Raw genomic sequence first — 13943 nt, forward strand, 5'->3', positions numbered from 1 at the left:
CTGATGACTGAAAGCCTCGCACCAGCTCCTGGCATGTTCAATAAAACCGACTTTGGTTCAGTTTTTTAGCTGTGGTTTGCTGCTTTTGGTTTTTGCGATTTTTCTCTCCCTTTCCGCTCTGAGTACTTCGAGGGTAGCCAGCAATTAAAGCATGCCCCTTCTCCCTCTCTCCTTGCATGTCCGACGGAAATGTCTCATTATTGCCTATTAGAGTTGCAGCACAACCGTTTTTTTGTGCAGCGTTCCAGGCTGATGTCATTTATTCCGCTTTTACCTCTACCTCTAAATATATAAATACCTAATTATAAAGTTTAATTTCTGTAAATTGTGTTAGTAAAAGAATATAATATATTTATATAAATATATAATTATATATAATAAATAATGATGTATAGCTATATAAATTATATATTATATAATTATATGTATACATTTATACAAATATTATAAATGTACCTCTAATTGTATGCAGTTAATTGTGGATGAAAGTGTCTACTAAGGATTGATGCAAATACTGTGCTTTTCCTTTCCTGAAAAGCCAAGCACACTAATGACTTTACACTTTGCTAAACTCTGTCAGTGCTGAACGAAACCGTGACAAGCAATGTTTTTGTGCATCCTAATAAATGTAAAAGGAGTTCAACTGCGCCGTGCGCCCGTCTGGCTCTACGTCACAAGACGCTGTGCTAGCATTGTGAAACTGCCTATCAGGGTGATATTTGTGGGGCTTGCAATGCGCATTACAATATTTTTCTTTAAGTAAATATATTTTCACGGCTATGCTATTTGGAGAATGAGCTTCCAATCCTGCAAACTCAGCATAGCCTTTAGAGTGAAAATTAAAGAAGTAAATTGACGTATTTAGGTAATTAGTGAATCGAAGCAGTTTGCCTCATCCAGGGCTAAAATTAATCTAAAGCCTAAACATTTGCCTAAACATTTTAGAGCTTCTAAGAAAAAAAATCACCAGATATAGTCTTCTCTCCAGGGATACTTATAAATTGCCATAAGCTGCTACCCCCACTCTTGTTGCACTCGCTATTTCGGTCGCACGGTCATTCAGAAGTTATCAATATGCGCCAAATCGATGCAATGATGCTTAATGTTTTTCGTGATAATTCTTTTTATATATATGGATTAAAGAAGCCTTAAGCGTTGAAATGTGGGAAGTTCATTACTTCTAACGTTCTTGGTGTGCATGTGTGTGTGTGGCAATTCCAAGGTTAATTGTGTTTCCCGCTTATGGGGGACAGGGCTTTTGAAGGGTCGAAAATCTGGGGGAAAAAATGACTTTTTGAAAATGACATTGTGAAAACCTGCAGGCCATCTCCTACATACTAACTCATTAATTCAACTTTATAAGGTGCAAACGAACTGTATACACTGCACCTCTGCTCATTTTTTCTCGTTTTCTGGAAACACAAATCTTTGACTGTTTGCTAGTTTACAAGACCGAATCTTCGCATCTAGAGCAGTTAAAGGAATTAATTGTATTGCAGCATGCTCCTGACATATTAACAACATTGGGAACAGATATCCCAATTTATGCTTGATAATTTTTTTTTTCTTTCATCGGAAGTTCAAGAAGTTGTAAAATGACTAATATTACCTTGATCAAAAATGTAAGTCATATGTATTTCTTACACCGTATACTATCTAGCCACGCGTTAATAATAGTTTTCTGATTAGTGGGTTATTCTTTGCAAGAGATGAGAAATTGTCAAATAATTAAAAACTAATTAGCATATCAGGAAAGCAATTACATATTTGAGATGGCACAAAAAAGAGGTTAAGCTGTGCATTTTCTTCAGACATCTTATAGTAGCGCGAACAAAAACACACACAAAACACACACGAGCGCTATAGCGCTCGTCCTGTACCCTGTCTTGTGTGTGTTTTTGTTCGCGCTACTATAAGATGTCTGAAGTACTGCACCAACTAGGCCGACAACACATCTTACTGTGCATTTTCATTGCATTTAATCTAAAAGTAAAGAAAAATGTTTCAAGAGGGGTATCCCCTTCCCCGAATTTTAGCTCCTTCACTCTGCGTTGAATGATGCTTGCAGATCCACATTGGGAATGGAATTCTAATTGAGGAGCCCAAACTCCGTATGCTAGAGACGAGCTGCAGCCCGGGCAGGCTTGCACGAGCGCTCCTGCGTCACCTGTTCACGACCGAGGAGCTCAAGGGAAAATGCCTGCTTGGGAATCAAAGCAAGAGCCTGTCTCCGAAAGAGCATTTGGACCCTGACCGTGTGAACGCCATATTAGGCTAGTGTATTTTTCTTGCCGTGTGCATGTGCTTTATGTTTTGAAATGGTGATAGTTTCATCTTATTCGTAACGGTTTCTAAAAGCGATGGTAGCACGAAACTGCTGTGTTCTTGCTTCATAACTATGCTCGGAATATTGCTAAACGTGGATCATCACAAAATTTGGCTAAAGCCATAGAAAATTATTTTAAACAGCTGTACATGATGGCCGTGACATCATAGACGACATGGGACAAGGTTGAAGTCGTGTGGGACATGCAAAAACTGTGGTGTAATTGTTGTTCGTATTGTATCAATGTAGCTGCTTAGACGGACGACCTAAAACTGAGTTAGAATAGCAAAACTCGATTTTTGTCGCCTCGCATAACATCAGTGTTGTCTCAGCTCATCTGTGACGTCACATCCCCTGTTGGGCCAGTACCAAAAGAATTTGAGAGGAAACATTTGCTGGTAAATAATTTAACTGGCAGGGGCAGATACCACATAGTGGTCTATACGTACGAATGCCTCACATACCATCTCATGGGAAAAAATTGTGCGACTAAGCGGTAGACGTCTTTACAGCTTTTGAAGAAGTGACGGTTATCTTGGGTCATGTTTTCTCCATACGAAGGTTATATTATTTCCATGCTGTGTGCTCATTGTTACGTGCACATCGGGTACGAAATTTAATGCGAACATCTAAGCAGCCAGTGCCGTTAGGGTGAGCTGGCTTGTGAATAATAAGGAAGGAGTCATGAGCTGCCATTGCAGCACAACAGAAGATAACATTGTCCCGCTATGCTAATTTCAACAATGCGTTTCACTCGATGTTTAAGAACAGTGTACAAGTGCATAAAAATAAGAATGGAATGTTTTAAAATGCGCCAGCTTTTAAAACATTCGATTCACGAAAATGTTGTGGCGCTGTCGTCGTCAGTGACTTTCGTGTGGTAGGCAAAACAACATTCCAGTCCTTTTTGTCTGCCGTGATTGCGGAGTGGGTTGCTGCTGTCTGAAATAAAACAGCACCATGGCCGACCAGTTGCGTCGCCGTAATATGTGCCGAAAGGCAGAAAGGGAATTTTACTAATCGTGCACAGGTTTCTTGTCTGCGAAGGATGCCGTAAACAGTTGACTGCCGTGGTGAAGCGCCAAGGCTGGATACCAATGCTGGCTCTGGATATGCAGATAACACTTTGTCACAGCTAAGCTAGAGCTTATTTACTTTTACGACACAGCTGTATAGCTGCTCGAAGGCCAGTATATTGTAATGCATAGGCCTGTTTCTTTGTTAGAGCATGCATAGATATGTTTACCTATGCAAACGATTCCTGAAAGACATTTTTTAAGACGAAGGCCTTTAATGGCTCATGGTGGCGTGGACAAAGTGTGTCCCGCTTTTACGTTCTGATTAGCCGAGGCGGGATGCGTTCCTGCCATCTGCGATGCCACACTTGAATGCGCGCCAAGGAACGCCACGCGACAGGAGCGATGATGTAGTGTCCAAACTCACACGTGCCGAAGGAAGTTTGATAGATACTGCGCCTTTCCTTTCTTGTAAGCCAATTGTAATTATATGTAACACTGCAACGAATGCCGACAAGATGCTAACGATGGGAGGCAAATTATAGGATAGGAAGGGTACGCCTTCAGAGACCCTCTAATTTTAAGGCGACAGCCTTTAATGGCTCATACTGTCGTGGACAAAGTGTGTCTCGCTTTTGCGTTCTGATTGGCCAAGGCGGGATGCACTCCTGCCATCTGCGATGCCACTCGACAGGAGCGATGGTGTACTGTCCAAACTCACACTTGCCGAAGAAAGTGTGATAGATACTGCGCCTTTTCTTTCTTGTAAGCCAATTGTAATTATATGTAACACTGCAACGAATGCCGACAAGATGCTAACGATGGGAGGCAAATTATAGGATAGGAAGGGTATGCCTTCAGAGACCCTCTAATTTTAAGGCGACAGCCTTTAATGGCTCATACTGTCGTGGACAAAGTGTGTCTCGCTTTTGCGTTCTGATTGGCCAAGGCGAGATGCGCTCCTGCCATCTGCGATGCCACTCGACAGGAGCGATGGTGTACTGTCCAAACTCACACTTGCCGAAGAAAGTGTGATAGATACTGCGCCTTTCCTTTCTTGTAAGCCAATTGTAATTATATGATTATATGTAACACTGCAACGAATGCCGACAAGATGCTAACGATGGGAAGCAAATTATTGGATAGGAAGGGTATGCCTTCAGAGACCCTCTAATTTTAAGGCGACAGCCTTTAATGGCTCATACTGTCGTGGACAAAGTGTGTCTCGCTTTTGCGTTCTGATTGGCCAAGGCGGGATGCGCTCCTGCCATCTGCGATGCCACTCGACAGGAGCGATGGTGTACTGTCCAAACTCACACGTGCCGAAGGAAGTGTGATAGATACTGCACCTTTCCTTTCTTGTAAGCCAATTGTAATTATATGTAACACTGCAACGAATGCCGACAAGATGCTAACGATGGGAGGCAAATTATAGGATAGGAAGGGTACGCCTTCAGAGACCCTCTAATTTTAAGGGGAGACACTGGTCTTAAAATGAAAATTTTTATTTTTAGAGATATAATAACGAAATTGGGTGTGTATATGTATTTCTTCCTCCTGTTTTCAAAAATGTAATTAGTTTTACTCTATCTCAATTAGTTCTAATGTTATTGGGAAATAACCAAAGCCTAATTTGGTAATTTCTTACGGGTCGTTAGGACAGTTTCCCTCAATATTTTTTCGTTCCGATTAAAATGTAGTTGTAGCCAAAGACCTGCCATGTGGAGCTATGCTATTTATATTATCATTGATGTACATCACAGTATAAAAATATTCAATTATGTAGATGCCCCACAACTCGAAAATATAATTAGCTGACATTATTGTTCAATAAATTTGACATGTTCAACTTAGCAATATAAAAATAGCATAGCTCCACAGTTCGAACCTTTCTGAATTCAACGGTATAAGATTTATTAAAATTGCACCACAAAAACCCAATGAAAAGTTCCGTAAGGCTAGTCATGTCACCAAAAAACATGAAGCTGAGAAAAACTCATTTGAAGTTTTGACACTGAGTGCAGAAAATATTGGGAAGAATCTTCGACAACGGATGTTACTCAGATGTTCCCTATCAGTTTCCCTACAAAACAAAAAAAAAAGTGTCTTATTCCATCCAAGGAAACATTTAAAAAAAAAATGTCGAATGTGTAAGTGTGATGAAATTATAGAGGTTACTTTCGAGAAGTTAGGGGTTGACTTTTTTTTTTTTTTGAGGTGGAAGTGAGGACCGGAGCCGAGACGAGAGCTCCACCAGGCAAACAGTTGGGGAAAAGAACTGCTTCGCTTATTCTTGGGGAAGAGAACTGCTTCTGTTCGAAATCGCAGTTTTCGCAGACAAGCAGAAGCTTTTCCTTATCTGTTGCCTTGCTCAAATGCAGACTTCCTGCGCCGCAGGTTCCGCACTTCGCTTGCGCAAAAAAATTGTTCAAATCCTTCAAGTCCACAATCACGAACTGGGTACCGGCATCAGCTGTCTGGTAATCCGCACTGACGCCAAGAAGGTCAAACTTGCGCTGGGTTGCCGACTTTTCCGACAGAACGGACTTTGCTTGCGCCGATCGCTCAACACGCTGCGCCTGCTCGGTCGACGAATAGTACACAGCATCAACACGAAGTGTACCACGATCCGAGATACGATTCGTGCTGCAACTTGGTCCCGCGGTGTCGTCATCGGGCAGCGTGCTTGATGTACCCGGCGGATCCAACGAGTCCGGCACTGCAGGCCCCGGCGACGCACTGGTGGCCGCTGCCTGCCGTTTTTTGTTCCACGGACGTTTCTTCCGGCTTCCAAAAGCTCGTTGCGTGCTCGGTTTCAATCGACTGTCTCCCGGCATCTCGATCGCAAAGAGAAACTCCCGGCACAAGGCGGAAACACGGCGTGTAGAGAAACACGAGCGCAAAAACAGACGAACACGAAGCGACAGCCACAGCGGCGAACGCAAGAGAAAGAAAAAAAAAATGACGTAGACGGTCACACCAGCCAATGGGAGGCGCAGAACGGCGCGCGCGCGAAGCGCGCCGCGTGCGAGCCAATCAGCGACCCGAAAACGGCCTCCGGGAAACCGGCCCGAACCGCCGCTCGGCTTGAGCGACGCCATTTTGAGATAGCTCAAATTGCGCACAAAGAAACCAGCTTTAAAACAAGCCCAAGATGGCGGCAATCGGCCGGCAGCAACGCCGGCGGCGCGCGCGGGAAGTTCGAACAAAGTCTCTCTTTTCGGGGCCATTTCGTCGCTGCCGTGGTGTTTTGAAAGCCGATTTTATCGCATTTCTCGACCGAATTCAGCGTTAATAATTTTACTGTAGATGCTCGAAAGGATAAACCTTCCGAAAATGAGTTTTTCCCAAAATCGACTTTTTGACCATTTTCGACCGTTTTAAGACCTGCGTCTCCCCCTTTAATGGCTCATACTGTCGTGGACAAAGTGTGTCTTGCTTTTGCGGCTGTCACGTGGCGTTCCTTGGCGCGCATTCAAGTGTGGGATTGCAGATGGCAGGAACGCTAGACAAGATGAGGCTTCTCAGGCTTTCACCTTTCAATACTTTAGTCTCTAAAGTCCCTCGTAATTTTTTGTTTTTTCACTTTGGTAATTGTACGTATGCGTATTGAGCTGATGTGTGAGTGATCAGTGCTGAACTCCTTCATGGCTATACTGCATGGCTAGCCTTCGCCATGTTTACCTCAAATTATTTTAATCTATTCCATGATGAAGATTACCACTGTGTGTTGACAGCCACTGATTTGCTCGATTGGAGCTGATTGTTTTTTTTTTTTTTTTTTATATACTGAGTGGTTTTAGTCCTATAAACAGCGGCTAAGTGTGAATGCGAGTTGTGGGGTTCAGCATCGCCGAGATACATATGGACTCAAGATTGAGACTCTGTGAGGATCTTTATGCGGTCGCTCTAGCTACAGAACCACCGTGACTGCTGCAGCTTGTAATTGTAATGCAAGCTAAAACTGTGAATACCCGTGACGAAATTGCAAAAGGTAACGACGACAGTCGCCCACGAACACAGTAGATGAAACAGTCACAAGGCGGGGCGATTTCAACAAATAGCGCACGCTAAGCAAATCTGCGCGGTGCCAAGGCACAATGGCCTTGCTACTGTTGCCATGCTTACTTATAAAAGCCTCTCGAAGCTAGCGAGGACCATAGTGCTTACCAACAACGTTAATTTGCCGCTCGGTGTGAAGAATCATCTGAGAATACAATAATGTCTTAAGCGGATTACGTCGTACATGGTTTGCGCGCTCTGTTTACGTGCTTGAAAAAAAAATCACCGTCTTTTTACTCGACTGAAAGTAGTTGTAAGCATTCGAAGCTTTGAAATTCGCGTTCAGGTGTTGATTTGCTGGACGAAAACAGCAAATAGTTAACAACCTTGCTTAAAACTTTGCTTGTGTGCCTTGAACCTACTCTCCGTCTGGTACGGCATGCGGGACCAGGCGCCGCATGCCGTGTGCATGGAGGTTTTTTATGTATCGCTTTTGTCCTCACCGCTGAGGCTCACGAAATACTTGCACAGTCTTGCGTACATGAACTTGACAGAATGCGGGTAAAGTCGATTATTTGGGAGAAAAAGCAAGTTTTTAATGGGACATCGTGACTGGTGTTTTGCTCTCTCCCTCTGCATTTTGCCCTTTCTCTCTAAAAGGGGACTGCACTTGACTTGTTGGGTTCGTGAAAACCCCCTGAGCACATGGTTATTTCGTCTGCCAAAAAGGCGCCTGCATTTCACAATAGCACGCGTTTGATAAGCTTGGCCACAGTGTCGCTCCCGTGCGTTTTGCCTACCTTGGGATCGCAGACGACTGCAGCGCCACCTCGATTGCCTTGTTTGTTGTAAACATGGAGGAGGTCTATAGTATTGTCTTGCTCACTGTTCGAAAGACAAAAACATATGTCCAAAATTAGTCCAGTTCAGTTCAGTTCAGGCATTCAGTCGTGTCCGACTCTTCGTGACCCTATGGACCATGTCACGCCACGCTTTCCGGTCTCTCACTATCTTCCTAACATCACATAACTTCATCTGCAGTGCCTCGAGGATGCCATCTAACCATCGCGTTCGCTGCCTACCCCTTCTCCGGCGACCCTCAACTTTTCCCAACATCAAATCTTTCTCCAGCGACTCCTCTCTTCTCATCAAATGACCAAAGTAGCTGAGCTTTAACTTTAGAATTTGACCCTCCAATGAGCAGTCAGGGTTTATGGTTGACAATATCGACTGATTTGATCTTCTGGCAGTCCAAGGAACTCTTAAGAGTCTTCGCCAGCACCACAATTCAAACGCGTCAATTCAAAATTAAGTAGTCACCTAATTAACCCTTTCGCTGTCGGGCGTTTCTGGCCGTGACGCACCCTCAGTGTCGGCTTAGTTTCAGGAAACGAGCATAATGATTTATTTTTGGTTATGATTGCTATACAAATAACATAGTCAACAGAATATGCAAATTTCAGTGCTCTGCAGGTGTTGTTAAACAACATAATCATCATTATCAGCCTGACTATAAATTAGATAAATGAGGATAATATAAGAAAAAAACTGCTCGATACTTCTTGAGAAATTGAATCCGAGCTCGACTCGTATTTATAATCAGAAGAGCCATAGCTCCAGTCCGCAGTTGAAGGTCCCGCGCGGTGAGCCATCTGAAAGTAACCGCACGCACGGAGGGCGCACATTCAGTGGCCCGCACAGCAGAGATAAATAGCACGTTGTGAAATCATGATGGCAGAGGGAGGTGGAAAGAGGCTAAAACAACCTCTTTTGCGGCTGCTAGCCGCAAGCAAAGACGTGGCAAGAGAGAGCAAAAGCAGCGATTGAGTCATGTGTCGACCAATTAGAGAGGCAACGGCGCGAGCTCCTGAACGTGAGGCGTCGTAGCAGACACACCAACAGAATAAAAATAAAAAACCTGAAAACCTGTGGCAGATGGCAGAACAACCCTTGAACCTGTAACCGCACGCACGCGCCGCAAAACGCGCGTGCTGCATGACCGCTTAGCATGATAGAGTAGCGCGTGCGGAGCGACCGCGCCCCCCAGCAAAGAAGGTGGCGGGGGTGGACGGGGTCTCTCCATACTCTGCAGTATACGCGCCAACACAACGCAGGATGAAAATATGAACTTGTAGAAAGATTTGACAGATGGCGCAGCCTGTCCAAGCGTGCCAGTTTCGCGCTCAGGCACAAAGTTTTGAATGCATGATAGAAAACTTACGGGTACGTCGATGACATTGTGGGGGGGAAGCACGAAAACGTACTGGTACTTTCGTGATAGCGAAAGGGTTGGCTCTTGGCAGCAGAGCACTGGGGCAGTGAGTGTTAAGGCCGAAAATTCGAGCGATCATTTGTGATGCATCAAAAATTTTGATCGATCTTGTCCAATTTTTCAATGAGGACGCGTGCTGGTACCACGAGCAAGTATAAGCAAAGAAATGTGTGTGCAAAATCATGGCTTCAGATCTGTGGCTGGCTACAGTACTACGCATGCCTAACCCTGTTGAGGGTGCTTTCTCTGAAGGCTTGAGGTGCTTTCTGATATTTTCTTCTTTTTCTTCTTCCAGATTACACCTGCTCGAAGTTTCCGGGAACCGACGTCGGTTATATAAAAAAAACTCTCTCCTCTGTCCTTCGGAACATGAGGGTTCGTTAGGCTGCATCCGCTGCTTACTCGAGTTCTCTCTGTATAACCGCACTGTGCTTACTTAACAACTCACATTATCGATCAATTGTTATTGAAAATAAAGAAATTTCTAAAAATAGGCAGTCTGTATTTTTTTTTTTACTATTCCATCACTGAACATTTCATTTTACAAAGCACACAGATCTTTTTTTGATGATAATCAGCACTCTTCGCTTTTCATCATTCATTCTTTAAATGGCAACCACGAAGACCCAATATTGAGAATGTTCAACGCTAGTTTAACGCACATGCAGCAGCTGCTTTTTAACTGGATACCTTCATATCCTCAGCACTAATTCAACTCATGCTAAGTTAAGTTAATAATTTCAACACAGCATATTCAATGGAAATGTTATGGCCACTTTTCCAAGCAACCTGTCCAGTACATTCTATATCCAGACTTTTGTATCGCCAACAATCATTAAACTGGGTCAGGGCAGAACAGTGCAGAAATGCGGAAAATAAGATATTGTAGCGTTTATAGATGGAAAGACTGTAACATGAATTAAATTTATGTTATTGTAAGGGTTGGACCTTGTGAAAAGGGGTTAGGGAAAACATACAATGCACAGAACATGTAACTGTTTGTTTCTTGTAGTTCACTCGAGGGAAGCGTAACAAATTTTTGCAGCTGGACAAATGAATGACATGGTTATTAGGCTGGCTTTTACAGTTTTGCCTCGAGTAGAACGCTTTTACTCCATCATCGACAACTCTGCCAACAAGGTACCACACATTTTACATCTTACGAGACCATATTCTCTGGTTGGTGACGTCTGTGTTCACATGCTGCCTGTGAGTCAGAATTTATCTTGAATTCTTTCATGGCAGGTGAGTTTAGTGCCAGTATACAAAACTAAGAATGTTGATTGCATGCCTTATTGTCCAGCATTCTGACATTTGCAGATATGCCACCTTGTATGCAAACTCTGAACTGTTAATGCAACAGCATGGGTTGCAGTTAAAAATATCGTAAAGAGTAACTAGGTTCAGCACTTATGACTAGTCACAAATTCCTCGCTGCCTGTTGGTCTTCTTGATGCAGCTTACGGCGAATAAAACTGCAGAGACTTCAGTATACTATTTTAACACTGCAATATTCTTTGCCTTCATTGTGTGGTAGTTTGTGCAGTTAGTCTGGCTACTCATCATCTGACGATTAGGGTTACAGTCGCCTTGCCAGGGTGGCGCAGTTGTTACGGCGCTCGACTACTGTTCCCAAGGACGCGGGATCTAATCCCGGCCTCGGCGGCTGCTTTCCGACGGAGGCGAAAAGCAAGGCGCTCGCGTGCTGTGCGATGTCAGTGCACGTTGAGGAACTTCAGGTGGTAGAAATTTCCGGAGTCCTCCACTACAGCATCTCTCATAGCCTGAGTCGCTTTGGGACGTTCAACCCCACACACCAAACCAGAGTTACAGTCACTCTCGGGGTATGCAATAGTGTCAGCTCATTTGTGAAACGGTTAACACAATGATGACACCATGAATGACTTCCCTTGCCTGTTAATACTGGATGCATTTGTGGCTGAAGGAAGTATATGTTGCACAATGGCTAGATTAGTGCCTTAGGTTTGAATTCAGTTTTCCGAGTTGTCCTTAGCTGCAAGGTGGAGCCCTGGATAGAGGGGCTCTCAAGCCAACAGCTTTGTTAATGTACAGTTTACTGTCTTGAGGTGAAACTTGCTACTGGGAGCCCACTTTGACTGATCGTGTAGTGAAGTCTATTGTAGTATTCGATGAAATGCAGAGGCCAAGACGAAGAAAATGGAGGGACTTTGCAGCCCTAGTTTAATACTGTTAAAGCTATAGCCGAGTTTAGCCAGTTTTCTTGCTTCGAGTGTTCGTTTGCTAGGGGAATAAGGCTTCCAGTTAGGACGATAACATTGACGATGCAGAACTTAGAGAACTAGGGTAATACTGCTAGGGCTGTAAAAGTAATCTGCGCCCATTATTTTCTGTCTTTATTTTTGTTTCAGAATCTCTTCAACTAGTCAAAGAGCTCAAAGGACTCCTGCACAAGGCAGACAATGGCAACATTGGAGTCGAGCCACAAAAGGTAGCATTTTGTTTCTGCTCTTTTACATATTTCTGCTCATTTGCATATGACATGTCAGCCCTAAGGCAGGCTTACTCGCATGGCTTGTTTCAATCTGGGTTTTATATGAATGTCGGGTGGCCTTGCACAAAATGGAGCAACTTATAGACAAGCATCATGTTTGTAAACAAAGGTGGCGCTGCGATCGGCAGCGACATGAGGTGTTGGCAAAAGCGCATCGTGCCTACACTGCGCCAAGCGACGCTGCCTTCGAAATCAGTTCGTGTGTGCGAATATTCAGAAACGTAAGCTTCGCTTCTGCGTAGAAATAGTTTGGTTTATGCCTGGAGAATATTTCGACACGTTGTCAGCCGATTACTGCTCGAATTACCTGGCGAAGAGCGCTGCATTGGCTTCCTTATCCGTGGCTTCAACAGCGCGCAGCTACGGTGCGTAGGCGGCTGCAGTGAGTGATTAAGTTAAATTATTACGAGAAAGCGCAATGTACAAGAAAGACTAATAGTCAACATTGCTCAACTCCCGGGCCTATATGGACCGGGTGCCCGTTGTATGGCGCCACCGTCGCCTCGGTGGAACAGCGCCGCCCGCGGCGGAGTGCCAAAACAGCAGAATGCCGAGACAGCTGAGCGGTGCAGTCGTTTCCGTTGTGCAAGGCATTTTTGAGCCTGTTCCTACCCGTTGTTTTGCGGTGTGGCTATGAGAGCTTTTAGCTGCGTTGAGTAATTGCAAGGCGTATTTTTTGACCGGGAAATCTTGAAAAAGAAAAGGGCCGTTCTCGGCGGGGCGTGGGTGTTTTTTTTTTTTTTTTTTGAAACCGCCCGGCGCATGGTATTTCTGTTATATTCTCGAAAATGCCCCGCGCGTGATTTCACCCTGCGCTAGGAACACCTACGTTAGGCACTTGTTACGGCGACTTCGAAGACGGGAATTGCACCTGCACTGCGCGTCCATCTAATATTAGGTCTAGTCGAAACCTGCCTGAAGATTAAATACCGCCGAGCCGTGTAGCCGTGGCGCCGTAGTAGTGGTAGTTGTAATGGTCAACGTTCATGTAAAATGAAAAAGATGCTGCACCTGTCTTTTTTGGTAATAGCTAGGCTCAAACAATTCAGAGTAGAATAATAGCAAATGACATTCCAGTTTCGACCTTGCAACGAGAGCTGTAAACGGAGAAAAATAAACAAGCAAGACAAAAGTAGGATCCTATTTATGGTTGGAATAGCAAACACAAATATACTTCCAGGACTTTCTGCACAATTACGCTACAATAGCTCACTGAAACCGGCCTTGAGACTATCAAACTTATCATAATATAAGCCAAATGAGTAATACCACCTCAGCATCATTTTTACATATACGACAATGCTCTTGTTGAACACGTCAGAGCTGCTACATATAATTGACTTAGAAAATATTATACTATACATGCCTTTCTCCCGACATGCTGCGAAGGTTCTGAAAAGAAAAAAAAATTAAATTTCATGCTAGCGTTCTCTCAGCGCAGGAAGTTCAATGCGATTGACCGCACCTGCCTTGAACATCTGAAGGCAATAGTCCAATACTGTCAAACTGTTAAATACAATAAAAAAAAAACACAGTGTGCATGTGTTGTAAGATAAGCCACCGACAACTAAGAGAGCGTTCTATTGTTAAATGAATCCCTCTGATGGCTCGTTTGCTAGAGTGGTCTACTTTCTCAGCGTACCACGAAATTGCGGGGCCAATACCTAGCTGACCTCGATACCTGATGAGTGTGAGGGGACACGACCATGTATGTAGTTTTCTATTTGCACGTAAAGGAATCCGGATAACTGAAAGCCATTCCTTTTACAACTTTGTCACTGCAGCTTGCCGGAC

The 13943-nt window shown here is 44.0% G+C and overlaps 1 protein-coding gene across 2 annotated transcripts in view; it reads left to right on the forward strand.

Moving 5' to 3' along the window:
- Positions 1–13943, forward strand: part of LOC146173992 (uncharacterized) — a 130804-nt gene that overhangs the window by 96500 nt on the left and 20361 nt on the right. Inside the window, exons 9-10 of one of the 2 annotated variants that reach the window (XM_084583235.1) lie at positions 2069–2273; positions 9912–10131. In XM_084583235.1, the coding sequence (XP_084439361.1) occupies positions 2069–2273; positions 9912–10000 (294 nt within the window). In that variant the 3' untranslated portion in view covers positions 10001–10131. Of the gene's footprint in view, positions 1–2068; positions 2274–9911; positions 10132–12006; positions 12087–13943 lie in introns of those variants that run through there. The other variant, XM_084583236.1, reaches the window with a different exon arrangement.

This window comes from Amblyomma maculatum, chromosome 11, assembly GCF_055883805.1.
Source record: "Amblyomma maculatum isolate TAMU_Amacu chromosome 11, ASM5588380v1, whole genome shotgun sequence".
In the NCBI taxonomy this organism is placed as follows: Eukaryota; Metazoa; Arthropoda; class Arachnida; order Ixodida; family Ixodidae; genus Amblyomma; species Amblyomma maculatum.